Here is a 15785-nt window from a genome sequence, read left to right as displayed (position 1 = left end):
AAAAGTCTTAAAAAGTCTTAAATTAGTTTATCAATAATTAAGGCATTAGTTTGTCTTAAAATGTCTTAAATCCATCTTTCAGGTCTTAAAAATGCCATAGAAAGTAGGGATGCCCCGATCTCACTCGCTTGTCTCAGACGCACAGGACCTGCAAACTGCCGCTGCTCCCTTGCCCCGCCCGCACCCGTGTAGAGTTTGTAAACACAGAGGAGGCGGCTCCTCTGCTGAGTCTATAGTGCATTCGACCTGAGCTAACGTTAGCTACCTAGCTATCGTTACTGTTTAAACAAAATTACCCAGTCAACTATTCACTTTTAGTAGGCATTGTCTAACGGTATTTAGCCGGCTAGCTACTGATAGCTCCGGATATCAACAAATGCCCCAGGAAGTCTAGTAGTCCATGTTGATATCTCCGTTAGCTTGCGTTAGCTGACGTTAGTTCACAGTTCAAAACGAAATGTCCGATTGAACTAAATAGTTGTCTTAACGTCATCTAGCCGGCTAGCAGTAGCTACAGATAGCTCCTGATATCAATGTCTTATAACATTGTTTCAATGCGTATTCGAGCTGAGGGCTTGCTGAATGTGATATGACCAAAGCACAGTAACGTTACCAATAGGGTCCAGCTGCAGCGCCGGAGAATCCTTTTTGGAGCTGGAGGCTACTAGAGTACACAGACAGTGGAGCTGTTTGCAGATAGCGAGCATTTTGACTTGTTGCGTGGTGGCGATGTCTCGCAGATAGTACAAGTCTAATTATATAATATATATATTTTATAAAAAAAAAATTTATATAAAATGTATTTCTTTTTAATCAAAAACGATCGGTATCGGAGACTGTACATTTGGAGGGGGGGGGGGTTTGACATTTACGGTGCCCAGTTTCTAATTGCAGCCTCTCGTAGGTGCTCTTTAAGAGCGGTTTTGAATGTGGGCAGGAGTAAAGTGGGTTTTAGGAGTGAGGTTAAGCAGTCTGACAAGTTTGTTTTGTGATGTTTGTAATCTTGTTTTTAGTGCCTTTGAGGTGCTTTGGTAACAGGCATAGTCGTAGTACCCTTGAATGAGTGCTCCTGTTAAGAGTCTTCAGGGTATTCTTGTTTACCAGAGAGGAGATCCGGCACAAGAATCTTGTTTGTTGGTTGACTTTTTTGATACCCTGGGGAGGGTGGTAATAGTTATGTGTTCTGACAGGTATCAGTCATAGTCATGTGTTCTGACAGGTAACAGTCCTATGGTAATAGTTATGTGTTCTGACAGGTATCAGTTCTATGGTGATAGTCATGTGTTCTTACAGGTATAAGTCCTATGGTAGTAGGTGTTCTGACGGAAATGTGGCTGTTGCACTTGCTGCTTGGCCCCTGGTATATTTTGTATAGCTATATTTTCTATTTATGTTTGGCACCCCTTTGTTGAAATTCATCCAATCCAGTTACTCCTTTAAGTTCAAGATGTTTAAGTTTCCAAGTTATGTTTTAATAAACATCTTTGGACCAATGTGTCCCTAAACTTAAACTAATTGGTGTCGTTGCATGATTTTTGCCATTTTGTTATTGTGCAATTGGTATTAAATTTAATTCTGAGTGGCATTAAAAAGTCTTAAAAAGCCTTAAATCTGACTGGGCTAAACCTGCAGATACCCTGATTTATATAATATCGTCATATCGCCCAGCCCTAGTTGTACTGTACCCACATATGTAAATAGATATAGTAACTAGTAAGAGTAGGTAAGGTATATGTACAGATATAGTAACTAGTAAGAGTAGGTAAGGGATATGTATATGTCTTGGGCTTTATCATCACATAACTCTTTGATCTTGTCTGGCAGAGTCATAATAACAGTTATACTCTCTGTTGGGCATAGATGTAGGGCTTTATGACGTTAGCCTAGCTTGGCTGCACGTTAGGCTAGCTCAGGGGTTCACAAACTTTTCAGGCCGCGACCCCCAAATAACGGTGTCAGAGAGCCGCGACCCCCACTATTATAGGAGGTAAAAAATTATTTTTTATTTTATTTATTTTTTATAAATGGAAATGTATGGTTGAAACATGCAAACGTTCAAACGCACACACACTAATAAGCATTGGAGGCTTTTAACCAGGGCCGGACTGGGGAAATCATTCAGGCCAGGAAATGTAGTGCAAAATATAGCCCCAGTCAGGCCACTTTTTAAGCAGGGGGTCTGGGGGTCCCCCACCAGGATTTTTTTTTGTTACAAAGACTTAATTTCCTGCATTCTGGTGCAGGAATTTTTTTATTTGTACGCTTTAAATGCCAGTGTTTGTGATGGCATCACAAATTATTGTTAAAAAACAGGCTAGCATATATGATTAGCAACAACACTGATTTTGATGGATTTTCTGTTTTTGTGTAATGTCAGATTGAAAAAAATACAATCTTTTATTCAACTTCAGCCCTGATCATAACACCACATATTAATTTTATAATTCTTCTAACCCTTTAAATGCCAGTGTGTGTTTGATGGCATATATTTGCTATATATCAAATGCAAAGTAGATTTTTCTGGGGGTGATTATTACAGGCTAGCATGTGTCAATGATTAGCAACAACAGTTTTTTGTAAGGGATTCCGCCTCCACCAATCACATGCAGCTCCCTTTGTGTGTGTGTGTGTGAGAGCAAGAGAGAGAGAGTTCTTCAACTTGTGTGAGTTGCAGTGATCTCCTGGTTGTTCCCCACCTAGGTTATCTACCGGTAACTATTGCGCTGCTGCAACTAGAAACACTGGCCTGGCCTGCTTCTAAGTTCAGTGGCCTGACTGCATAATTCTTTTTTATTATTATATTTTTTTAGCCTTGTTAGCCTATCTTAGCACAATGAATTGAAGCGGACAGTGTGGGTTAGCTAGGCAACGTCGGATTCACTCGCTCGCCGGCTCAGTCTTCATTGAGACTGACTGAGACAAAATTGGCCTAATTCTCGTGTGTCCTCATCGCCGTGAACACCAAATTCTCCAATACGGTTGATGCTGCCAACGCTAATGCTGCGTTGTCGATAGCTTTTCTGCTCAGAGCTCAGTCACAGTGTTTACTTATGGAGATCACCGTCAGTGAAACTGCGCCCCCGCCCCCCGACACTTAAATCAGCCCCTCCCCTCGACATTGTAGTTCGCTCATACTATTGCGGGGAAAAACAGCCTTACAATCTAATAACAATTAACGTATTTACAAGTCGTATTAAGTTTAGCAAATAAGGAGACATGTATATAACATCTCAAAGCACTCAAAAATGCCATTTCTCTATTTTGACCGATTTCTGAAATGCGCAACACTCTGGCCATTTCTGAGACATCCTCTCTGCCTTTGTTTACCCGCACGCGGTCGCAAACGGTGAGGTCCAACTCCAGGGCGCCTATCGTAAAGAGTATGGGGTTCCCCAACGTTCCTAGCCAAATTCCCAATCAGGCCTCTGACATCAAGGCCACCTAATCATCCCTCCACCTTAATCGGCTGATATCAATCCCGGTCTCCTGAGCCTTTCAGCCATTGCGTAGAGTGATGTGTGCCTGGTGCCAGTGTATGGCAGCCATTGAGTCTGCGTAGCCAAAGGTTGGGTGCTACACAGTGGTGGCGAAGGAGGCAATTGCCACCCTACATTGTAAAGAGCTTTGAGTGTCTAGAAAAGCGCTACATAAATGCAACGATCATTCATCCCATGGCGTTTCTCCTCTTTTCAGGTGCGGATATTGAGACTACTGCGAATTCTAGGCAGGAGTGACGATGACTCTAGTGAAGCAATGAACGACATTCTTGCACAGGTAAGCACTGAAGGTTGATGACACTCTAGTTTAAAACCTCTTATACTCACCCATAAACTACTTAATGTGTTGTTTTTATACTTGCAGGTTGCAACCAACACAGAGACGAGTAAAAATGTAGGCAACGCTATCCTTTACGAGACCGTACTGACTATAATGGACATCAAATCAGAAAGTGGACTGAGGGTGAGTTATAAGATATTCCTTTATTGATCCCCTTGGGGAAATTCAGGCAGCATGGGGGGAGGGAGGTACAGGTACATGGTAATAGTAGAAGACATAATACAGGTAATAAAATTATAGTACAGTAGAAAAGTAAAAATAGGCAGTGTAAACAATATAACAATATAATTAACTGAGTATACGCATTATGAGCAAGTAGGCAGTGTAAATGAAGGTGCAGATGAGGGTCTGTATGCCCTATCAGTTATAGTATAGTTACAATAGACACTATAATCTAAATATATACTGAGTAAATATACAGTATACACAGGTGCAGTATGCGTAAGGTACGTATGGCGTGTTATACGTTGTCCGTTTAGGTGGGAGTCGGACACACTCTGTGATCAGACATTCCTAGTAGTTCTCCAGTTCTGCTGTAGTTAGTTCTCCGGCTGCTGGCAGTTGGCGTTGTCATTTAGAAATGTTCTATATCCTGTCCCCCCCTATTATTGATTTGTGTTCTGTGCAGGTGTTGGCCATTAACATACTGGGTCGCTTCCTCCTCAACAATGACAAAAATATTAGGTAAGTGACTCAGTTTATCGGGCCCTTGCACACATGTCGGTCATCTCTCATGGTAGACGACGAAACACTTGTTCTTATTTCATGGACGGACTGCTCCACATCATGTTCTCTCTGCGCTCCAGATATGTGGCGCTGACATCTCTACTGAAGACGGTACAGACGGACCACAACGCCGTGCAGAGGCACCGGAGCACCATTGTGGACTGTTTAAAGGACCTGGATGTGTCCATCAAGAGGCGAGTCACTGCAGGACATTCAGTCTCACGACCGACTGTGCTTTTTCAATACCACCTTTCTTTTGTTGTTTGCCGGCCTTTGTCTCTCTCTGACCTCCCTCTCGTTCCTACGCAGGCGTGCGATGGAGCTGAGCTTCGCCCTGGTGAACGGCAACAACATCCGCGGCATGATGAAGGAGCTGCTCTACTTCCTGGACTCCTGTGACCCAGAATTCAAAGCCGACTGCGCATCAGGAGTCTTTCTAGCTGCTGAGAAGTAAGATATGGGATCTGATTGGCTCTCGTGTTGATTGAACTCAATGTCGAGGAGCTTTTCAATGGCCCGATGCCACTTCTGCTGTAGTTCAAACTGATCAAATTCACAAGGCAAAACCGACTGCAGGGGTAGCAGTAGCAGAAGTATTAGATTCAAATTTAGATTTATTGTCATTATACAATACTACGAGAAGAAGTTTGGCATCCAACCAGAGTGCAAATGTAACGGTAGTTACATGCAATAGTAATTGTTAAGAGCTACAGGCAGTCTATATGTCAATCACCTACTCGAGATAGAAGCCTGTGGCCGCTCGATATCCCCCAGCGAGGTGCTAAACTCGCCAAGTTCTCGAGTCAATTACTATTTCTATCAAGCTTACTTCATAGTCACTAGTTAGTTATATCCAGTTGATATGAAATGTAAGCATAGAAGAGTTGTTAACCTCTTCTTGTTTGTAATAAACCGAATGTATGTCTAGGAGAACTCTTATTGCCTATAATAACACCGCCAATATCCTCATTTGTGAGGGAAGGCATGTAATACTATAATATTATTATTATCATTACCATTATTATTATCATCAATTTACGAAATGCCTTTAATGCTACCCATATTAGCGTACTAACACGTAATCATTATTTGCACGCCCCAATACCTCCCGTCAATCCGACAGGCCCGTCCGTCAGTGGCATCTGACCTTCCAATCCTGCAGTGATTAGATAATCGATTTCCCACAGATCTGACGGAGCCTATCGAACACCGAGATACCGGAACCCACAAACAACAACCAGCGAAACCAAGCATTACTACCGTCAATAGCATATATATATATAATATATAACTTTAGCTGAAAAGCATTAACCCGCAATTAATTCAATCTGTACCATAGTCACCTCAAGGGGATGCAGGGCGCGGCCAGTCTCTTGGCCCATTGCTGGCAGAAAGCAGTGCTCGAACTCAATGGATAATTATAAGAAGTCATTTTTATTTAAGGAAGTTACAAAAAAAGGACTGTATTGGAAATGTCCAATACAGTTTAAAAGATTATATAAACAAAACATCTCATAGCCTAATACGCCTGGTGTCTGCAAGCAAAATCTGAAAAATCTAAAAAAATCTGTCTCCAGCGAGCTGGCCTTTTTATAAGAAGGTCCGTTGCGTCACGCCATCATCAGTACATAGCTCCAATCATTGTACAGTACGTGTCATATCCCTCCTTCAGTTACTTGTTACTTTGCAGTTACATATCAAATCAAGTAGTTCATAAGAATACAATGCCCCTCTGACTGGAGCTCCCTCTTCATGGCCTTGCATTCCAGCCGGTCACTCCTTTACTGCACATTCCATCTTGGGGGCCCCTTTCGTTCTGACTCACTCTAACAGTAAGAGAAACAGACGAGGGAGACTGCTGGTGCTATATAGTACATGGTCCTTTTTAGCTGTTTCCTCTGCCACGGATCCCAGCCCTCTATGCAGGCAGGACAGGCGAGGGTTAAAATGTGCCACCCTGCTCTTAGCTCCTACCCGTTCTAACAGGGACTGCATTATCAAAAAGGTTTTCTGTTTCCCTTCTGACTGCATATTAACTGTAACATAACATTACGTTTAGTTTTAAAGTGTATAAAGAATATACAGGTTATAAAAGAATACAAAAAGCCTTTATAATGCTTAATGTATTATATCATACAAGGGACAGAGAGAGAACAGGATGTCAATTTCCAAAAGGGTCACTGTTGTTCTGTGGCACTTCACAGTAATATACAATGTACAGGTAACTAAACTGGGTATAGAATATATAAATTGGTACTACTGAGTAATGGTGCTAATCAGATGTATGTACAGAGTTTTAGGTATAAAGACACTATGGTGGTAAATTGTACTGACCAGCAGCATAACTAGTAAGACTAGAGTAGATAAGGGATATGTACAGATATAAATAGTAGAGTATAGAATATCTACACATATGTAAAGACAGGTGTGTGTGTATGTATATATATATATATATGTAAATGTAAGAATACATTTATATATAGCATATTTATTATATAGTTATACGGGTTTAGAAGTTAGATGTAACTCATATTTGCTTAATTGCTATACAGTTTACCATAACATATTTATAATAATATATAATATATATATAGCTATAATATTATATATAGTAACTTATTATACTGTGAACTTCTCCAGACCTCTTGGCAGAGGTGTGTCCAGCAACAGCAACCCACCCCCTTTCCTCACTCAACTCCAACCGACACATCAGACCAAAACAAAAATGAAATGTAAACGAATACCAAGTGGGGCTCTTTTACCTAGAGGTCACTGTTTGACAGCATAACAGATTGTACCTTTTTTAACCTTTTCTGTCATCAAGATGTATATTCTGGAGCTGCTCGGTGAACAACGAATGGATGCCTAAAAAATACTAGGGATGCACGATAATTATCGGGCAGATATCAGCAATTATGACGTCATCCGATAAACCCGATAACATTATTGATAGCTCCGATAATATTGGTTAAAAGAAATGCGGTGTGGGTGGATTGGGATGAAGGGCGCTTGTTTTTCTGTAGGCTCCTCCCGTTTTGCCAGTACTGTGGTACGACTGATGGTGTGTGGTTTAGGAAGAGGGAGTTTTTCACAAATCCAGCGCTCCCTTTCTCATGACGTAGTTTCAGAAGCAGCACAGATGGTAAACAAACATGGCGTCGTCGGTAGTGTGGGACGTTTTCAAAGTTTCAGAGGAAAACAGTTCGCTTGCTATTTGTAACAAATGCAGAAGTTCCACGAGGAGGGAAAGGGGCAACAACCACAAGTCACCTGAAACATCACCACCGCTACGATGGTGTATTAAAATCCGACGATGGCGCGCGAGCAGCTAAAGGCTAAGCTGCTGTGAATCCAAAGTCAGCTGCAAAGGAGCCGGCGGCGTGTAGTCTTTTACCAACAAACTTGCAGTTCGCGAACCGGCGCGGCTTGTACCTATTGACGAGGCGTTTGCAAAATTAAAGACGTTTGACAAAGATGATTTGTTTGGTTTATTTAATTCTTTTTGAGGCGTGCTGTCCTAGAAATGCCAAGTAATAGTTGTTTCATGCACCAAGACCACAACAGTCTCCTCTCCTATAGCGTCAAATGTTTTATCTGCTGACAAAGCACAATACCTGTTGGTTTTTAGTTCACTCATTGTTCAGGGAAAACACATTGTTAATGACATTGACGGATTGTGAATTTTGTGATTGACTCAAATTATATTTATTTGGAAAAATAAATAGTCACTTTATTTGAAGAGTCAAAACTGTTCTCTTGGCTTTGTTTTGTTCATAGTAGTAACTAGGGGTGGGAATCACCAGTTTCATCACGATATGATATCGATTCTTTGGACAATGATACGATATTTGCCGATATCACAAAGTCTGCCACGATACGATTCGATTCAGGTGCCTGCGATCGATATGAGACGATATCATATGCCCATTTAACACAATCAGTCACATTTAGATTTTACATTTTGAGCTCTTCCAGACATTTAAATGAAAAAAAATCTATTGTTTTTAATACAAATAGACCTCCTGTTCACTGTAAAGTGCCACGTTTTTATATATTGAGCTTTAAACTTTAAGTAAAATGTTTTGGAACTCACAACACGCAAGCTAAAACCCCTTCCTCTCCCAAACCGTTCCATGATGATCATGTTTAAATATCAACATTATCTGTCCATCCTCAGTAAATAATATCAATATAATAATTCTCCTGACTTCATCTAGTATTTTCATACACACACACACACACACAGACACAGACAGAATGTCCCCTCTCCTCTCTCCGTTTCTCTCTCTCTTAGCTTAAGCAGCTAATGCAACGTTAATTTAGCGACGTGGGCATAAAAGAATGGCGACAGAGCTGTACAGAGCTAAACGGAGTTTCACAACACTGGCCGCGGTGCGGATATGACGTCGCCGGATTTTCAAAATAAGAGTATCGCAATATGAATCGATCTTTTTACGTTGCATCGATCCTATTTGATTATTGATAATAGATCGATATATCGATCTGGATCGATGTATCGTCCCACCCCTAGTAGTAACGCTCATGTCATGATAAATCTGGTTAGGTCAAAACTACAGGAATATACATTAAAAAGATTTTTTTATAATACAATAAATATATATATATATCGGTTATCGGTATCGACCTTGAGGAGCAGAAAGTTATTGGTATCGATATCGGGGTCAAAAAATCTATATCGTGCACCCCTAAAAAATACCCAAGTGGATCGAATTCTATTTGAGTGTTTTCAGTTCTGCACAGACTTGTCCCCAGAAAGTCCCTTGAAATGATCTCACCATCCTTAACACATTCAGTGCCAGGCATTAGACTGGTCCCGTTGTAGCAATGCCACGCTTTAAAAGATAGGAGTGCGTCACCTTGTTTGTAGAGTTATAACTATATTCTATATTATAGCTATGGATACAATACTATGGCCCATTTGACATCAACTATCTATCGTTCAATATGTGAAAAAGTATTAATTTTTTCATCCATACGTTCCCGTGTTATACCGTGGTGAATATAAGTATAGTTTTAGAGTGGTCTGGGGTAATTCCCGAAATGCTGAGTTATAGCCTTATGCGTGATACAGTACGTACTATAAGCGTTGCCGTTTCTTGCCTGGACGCGCTACTATTAAAATATATATAATGGGTATTATGTTTCATCATGAACGCATGAAAGGGGGGGGGGGGGGGGGATAGTTTCAGATTATTTGATAGCCAGTAACGGCATTCGTATTGAACACTAAAAAACGCTTATCAGCCCGATCGGTATAAAAGCATTGCACGATCAAGCAAAAATTGACTCGGATAGTCCTTACCTGTGATCTGGAGTATTCCAAAAATAATATTCCAATTGTTTGATCGCCATCTGGTACATCCGATGTCCATTTGGTCCACGACATAACCCACCACAACATATGGATCGGGGATATTTGACGCTCTTCAATGCAACCGAGAGAACCGCTCCACTCGCCCGACCCAGAAAACTGCGCCCGGAGACATTTGACCATTGCACAGGCCAAGATATAAGGTGCTCGATACTGCCACCTGGGAGGATGCGGCCGGTATTGCACTTTGGCATTCTCAGGATTATTCCCAATGTTAACCCCGAGTCTGTGTGCCTGTAATGAATAGAAATATTGAATAAAAGAAATAACGATCAAATAACGAGTATACTCGTTGTTGGCGTTCAAGCGATGGCGCCCAATAACGAGTATAATCGTTGTTGGCGGGGAATGTGTTAACAATGCATTCTCTATGGAGCAGCTCTAGATTTGACTGGGCCGATTATTTATTATTAGTGTTGTCAATAGATTAAAGAAAATTAACTAATTAATCTCACAATTTTCTGTAATTAATCTAGATTAAAAATAGCATTTTTCTACTTAAGACCGAAGCTTGTAACAGATATTTACTTGAGTAAAATCATGGAATTAATGTAAAATCAACACAAAGAAAGTATATTTAGATTCAAAGACTGCTAATAGCTTTCTTTGAATACTGTTTCTCTCCTGTGAAATACAAGTGTTCAACAAAACCATCAACATTGACTCAGCTAGACCTCTTTGTTATATCTGAACACGCAAATATACTGCTGAAAGTTCAGAACGTTGAAGATTTTTCACTCCATAGATTAATCTAGATTAATTTATTTGAATGCTTTAAATCATTTAAATTAATCTCAAGTTAAAGCATTAATTTTGACAGCCCTATTTATTATACATTCATGCATTCAGGTTCTAGCTTTGACAGAGTTGCTCATGTTCACAACTTTCCTGCATATAATCCTTCTATATACCTACTTATACATCTGCATATAATATTTATTCTTACTATATATCTATCCACATCTATCTGTATATACCTGCATAATAATTTCTACATATCTGTAGATACTATATCTATATCTGTACATATCTCTTACCTTTACTAGTTTCGCTGCTGGCCAGTATGACTACCATATTGTCTTTATACCTGTATCACCGTACATATTAATACTACAACTCTGTACATACTTCTGATTAGCACTACACTCAGAGTAATGACAGTGTGGACAGTGGACACATTATCACAGCAGTTGCCTGACGGGTCCTATTCTCAACCTTTGTCTCTGCTGTTTCAAGGCAATGGCTGACTTATTAAAATGCTGTTTGATGATAAAATGAGTGATCCATCGTCTGAATGACCCTGCTGACATCATTTATTTTCGAACAGCATTTATCTTACTCTTGGTTCTTGACCCATCGCAAACTCTCTTTTCTTAATCGTCCAATCACAACTGTTGCTTTCCGAGGAAGGCAAACGGTTGTGATTGGAGGATCAAGAAAAAGAGGGCAGAGTTTGCGATGGGTCATGGCCAATTTGCTGTGCCGTGTTTCTGCTGAGAGCGACGTACACTCTTGTGTTACAGATACGCCCCTTCGAAAAGATGGCATATAGACACCATCATGAGAGTCCTGACCACGGTATGTATACGTTCCCTGTGCTGCTACCACAGCACTGTGTCCGCTCTGCTTTTGGTTGTTGTTAGTTCCTAGTGCTCATAATGACAGCAGAGGTCATACAAAGCGGTGCAGGGATCCTTCAAACGATGACATCATCACCCCTGGCTACAGCCTCCTCTAACCGACTGTTAGATTAACTCAGTGCTTCTCAAACTTTTTCTGTCAGGCCCCCCTTTGGCGGACCAAAATATCTTGCCCCCCCCCCCCCCCCCCCCTCTCGCCCCAACAAAATAGTCATGAAATGGGCCATGTTTAAATTTATTGAAATAACACCAATATCGTGACCTTTCAAATTGACAACACCTTCCCTCGCGAGAGCCACCTTGCCTCGCTGCTAAACAGCACTGCAGAATGGTCAGCTCCCATCTCCTCACACAGCGCAGAGAACAGGCGCGCTTTCAGGGGTCTGGTTTTGATGAAATTTACCACGTTTATAACTTCTGTCAACCTCATTCAGCTCAGGGCTAAGCTGTCTTGACGCTGGCGCCTCTGTGAATTTACAGTGCGTCCATTGCGTGTTTGGCGAGACCCCCTTGATGAGCGCCTGTAGCCCCCTCCTTTTCCCTGCCATGGCCTGCGCACCGTCAGAGCAAAAGCCCACACAGTTCTCCTATTTCAGTCCATGTTCTGTCAGGTAACTGTCAATAATTTTGAAGAGCTCATCAGCTGTCGCTCTGTTTTTGACATATTTGCAAAACAGCAGATCTTCACTCAGTGACTGGGAATTTACAAAGCGAACATAGGAAATAAGCAAACAGTCTTTATTGCTGTCAGTCTTTGACAAGGCTCAACTTGGCCCTATATTTTGTTTTCAGAGCTGTCATGGATGAAAAGCCAGCTTCACACAGATATGTGGTGTTGAATGGTATCAACACCTTAACTGCTGCATCATGAGATACTTGGTACTCAGCACCACACTCTGAAACTAGCTCTCCAGGTGGTATCAGATGAGATTTCAATGAGTTCTTCCAAGAGTTTGGATGGAGATGTGTCAGGAAGCTTTGTCTCAATGTTGTCTGTAAAGTTTTTTTTTATCGAGAGTAACTTGGTGATCCTTTTCTGTGTTTTATTAAATAATGATTTTCAGATTTTGAGAAATGGTCAAACTTATCCAAATATGGTATTTTCATGGAGAACAGTGCAGCTGCAACAGATAGCACTTTAGTGATAATTTTCTGTAATCCAAATTTTTATTATTATTATTTTTTTAATCAAGGCCCCCCCTGTCATGCCTCTGTGCCCCCCCTGGGGGGCGCGCCCCCCACTTTGAGAAACACTGGATTAACTGCACACAAAATGTCTGCACTGTTTTCCTAACATCTCTCCTCCTCCTCCTCCTCCTCCACCACGCAGGCGGGGAGCTACGTGCGAGATGATTCCGTTCCCAATCTCATCCAGCTCATCACGAACAGTGTGGAGATGCATGCCTACACAGTACAAAGACTTTACAAAGCCCTACTGGACGACATCTCTCAGGTCAGAGCAGTGGCAGTTTTCATTCTTTGTGTAAACCAGGAAGCGTATACAGACGGTGCGTTGATATGATCCTTCATGCGTTTCCCCAGCTGAGGAAGACGTCAGTGGAATAGAGTGCCTGTAATCTATGCAACATACGTCAACCTTTCCACTGGTTGTTATGTTGAGCTGGTTGCTATGTAACGTAGGCTCATGGTTTTCCCAACACAACCTGGGCAGGCAGGTGAATCAGAAATTGATATTTCAGCCGGTGACTGAGGCTTGCTCATCTGCCTTCCAAACATTTGATTGATGTGAATTGGGCCAATAATTATGGAGAAAATGACAAAACATCCCACCTCCCTCTGGGGCTGGTTATTCGCATTGATTATCCTATTTAATTCGATTTAAATTGATATGGTCCTGATTTTATTTAAATTTTATATTTTTCAATTAGGCTTGATGACACTGGTTTCGGGGGCTGTTGTCAAAAGATTTAATTTGGGCAACTGCGTTTCAGTAGCAGCTCAGCAGAAACTTGGCGCAAGGCTAACTAGAGACATCTACAGGACAGGAGGCGTACTAGAAATACTATTTAGCAAATATCTTTACACTGAAAAAAGGCATAGATTAAAAAAGATTGATTTCAGGATTTTAAGAATCTATATTGGATCATTTGAAAGATTTGATAAATGATTCAATATATTCCTTTTGATATATTTACTCTGCCCTACCTCCCTCCCTGTGTTCAGAAGACCATCAAACTCAACTGTTGTTGCGAACAGCGTTTTAATATTTAATCATGATGTTTTGAACAGCGCACCAGCTGCTGCAGTTCTACACACCGTTATGAACGCAAATGTCTCTGCTCTTTCAACGGCTGACTTATTAAAATGCTGTATGATGATAACATGAGTGATCCATCGTCTGAATGACACTGATGACATCACGTATTTTCTGACGGCATTTATCTTACTCTTGGTTCATGCAGTTTGCAGTGGGCTACTCCATGTGCGCTCAATTAATATTCCCCATTGACGGTTTACACAGACTCGCTCTGTTACACCCCTTCCTGACAGGCAGCGACGCGAGCGAGCGTGATTGCGAAAATGATTCAAATGTATTCGTTTCAATCAGACTATCCTGACCTACCGCGAGCGACAGCGAACTGAGCGGCGATGTCGTTCCCCCCTCAAATATTCGCTCGCTGTGTCTCTAGTTGAGCGATTACGCGGCCGAGTCCCGCCCCTAAACACTTTTTATTGGTCAAGAATTGCAGGCTGCTTTGCCCCCGTTAAAACACACTCGGACACGCGCCGCCTCATATCGGGACAGTGTCGCGCGCGATTTCGTCTCCAGTTCGCTCGCCTGTCAGGAACCGGTGTTAGGACTCAAGTACTACACACTGAGGCACACACACTGTTGGGACTCAAGTACTACACATAGGGGCACACGCACTGTTAGGACTCAAGTACTCAACTTCTTTCATGCAACAGTTGAGTCTGTCCTTTTGTATGGCAGTGAATGCTGGACCTTGAAGCCCACCCTGCAGAAGTCCTTGGATGGGTGCTACACCAGAATGATGCGTGTGGTGCTCAACATCAACAGGGATGAGCATGTCACTAATGCAAACTTGTATGGGGGGGTGCTAAAGGTGAGCGATAAAGTGGCAGTCAGGAGAATGAGGCTGGCAGGTCACTGCCAGAGACACCATGAGATGCCAACCAGCAAACTTGTGCTGTGGGAACCAACACACGGGCATCGATCACGAGGACGTCCCACGTTAACCTACGTGGACGTACTCCGGAGAGATGTGGGAACAGAAAGCACCGGCAAGCTAGCCAGATGCATGGAGGATGGGGATGACTGGAAGCACCGATGGAGGGCCCGTCCGAGGACGACCTAGATAGATAGACTACACACTGAGGCACACACACTGTTAGGCAGGGCTCTACGCTAACCTTTTTCCCAAGGAGCACATGTGCTCCTAAATGAAAAAATTTAGGAGCACACAAAGAAATTTAGGAGCACCCAAAAATATTTAGGAGCACAGTGAAAATATTTCAAGTAACAGTTTATTTTTATTTTTTTAAATAAATGTATATTTGTACTGTGCGTGCATGTGTGTAAATTAGCTCTTGCTACAACCCTGCATGTTTACATTTTGTATTTTGTACTTGATGTACATGTGCTGTCCCTATCAAATAAACTATCAAATCAAACTACTGCTACAAAAGGTTCAGTCACTTAACTTTAGCTTTTGCCCCTTTTATGCATACAATGCTTATGTTTTGGCTGTGTTGCTCTTCTAGAAAAATAATGCTTTCAGGGTTGCCTATTGAAATACTGTACACCTCCAGTACAGAAACATTGTTTATGAGTTTGCGTGTCAGGTAGACCATTGATTGACAGTCGAGTCTGCCAATTACGTCACACCGCTTGCACTCCGGCCGTCCGGCGCTGCAGCTGGACCCTATTGCCCATCTCTGCTGTTGATAACGCTAGCCAAGTTATTATATACACAGTGGGCCAGTTACTTTGGTGTAGGGGTGTAACAATGCATCGATCCTAAGGGGGAAATTCCAAATGCATCGATTTGAAAATGTTAGAATAGATTATCGCAATTTTAATGTGTACACGTTATGTTATTGTCATGTCCGTTTACAGCCAACACACCGACATACGCTACTGCATCAACGTTATGATTAACAAAGCAAGGCATTCGTTTTGTTGCATTAACGTTATATTACTATTGCTA

At 41.6% G+C, this 15785-nt stretch overlaps 1 protein-coding gene across 1 annotated transcript in view; it reads left to right on the top strand.

Annotated features, from left to right (window-relative positions):
* The window catches only part of ap1g1 (adaptor related protein complex 1 subunit gamma 1), a 146564-nt gene that overhangs the window by 97925 nt on the left and 32854 nt on the right, over window positions 1-15785 (top strand). The window contains exons 8-14 of the mRNA XM_084337690.1: window positions 3694-3774; window positions 3862-3960; window positions 4466-4521; window positions 4644-4757; window positions 4873-5013; window positions 11479-11533; window positions 12926-13048. Coding sequence (XP_084193816.1) covers window positions 3694-3774; window positions 3862-3960; window positions 4466-4521; window positions 4644-4757; window positions 4873-5013; window positions 11479-11533; window positions 12926-13048 — 669 coding nt within the window. The remainder of the gene's footprint in view (window positions 1-3693; window positions 3775-3861; window positions 3961-4465; window positions 4522-4643; window positions 4758-4872; window positions 5014-11478; window positions 11534-12925; window positions 13049-15785) is intronic.

Source organism: Notolepis coatsorum (genome assembly GCF_963971535.1).
Source record: "Notolepis coatsorum genome assembly, chromosome: 20".
In the NCBI taxonomy this organism is placed as follows: Eukaryota; Metazoa; Chordata; class Actinopteri; order Aulopiformes; family Paralepididae; genus Notolepis; species Notolepis coatsorum.
The sequence above is the reverse complement of the archived record's forward strand: the minus strand, read 5'-3'. Positions and strand labels throughout refer to the sequence as shown.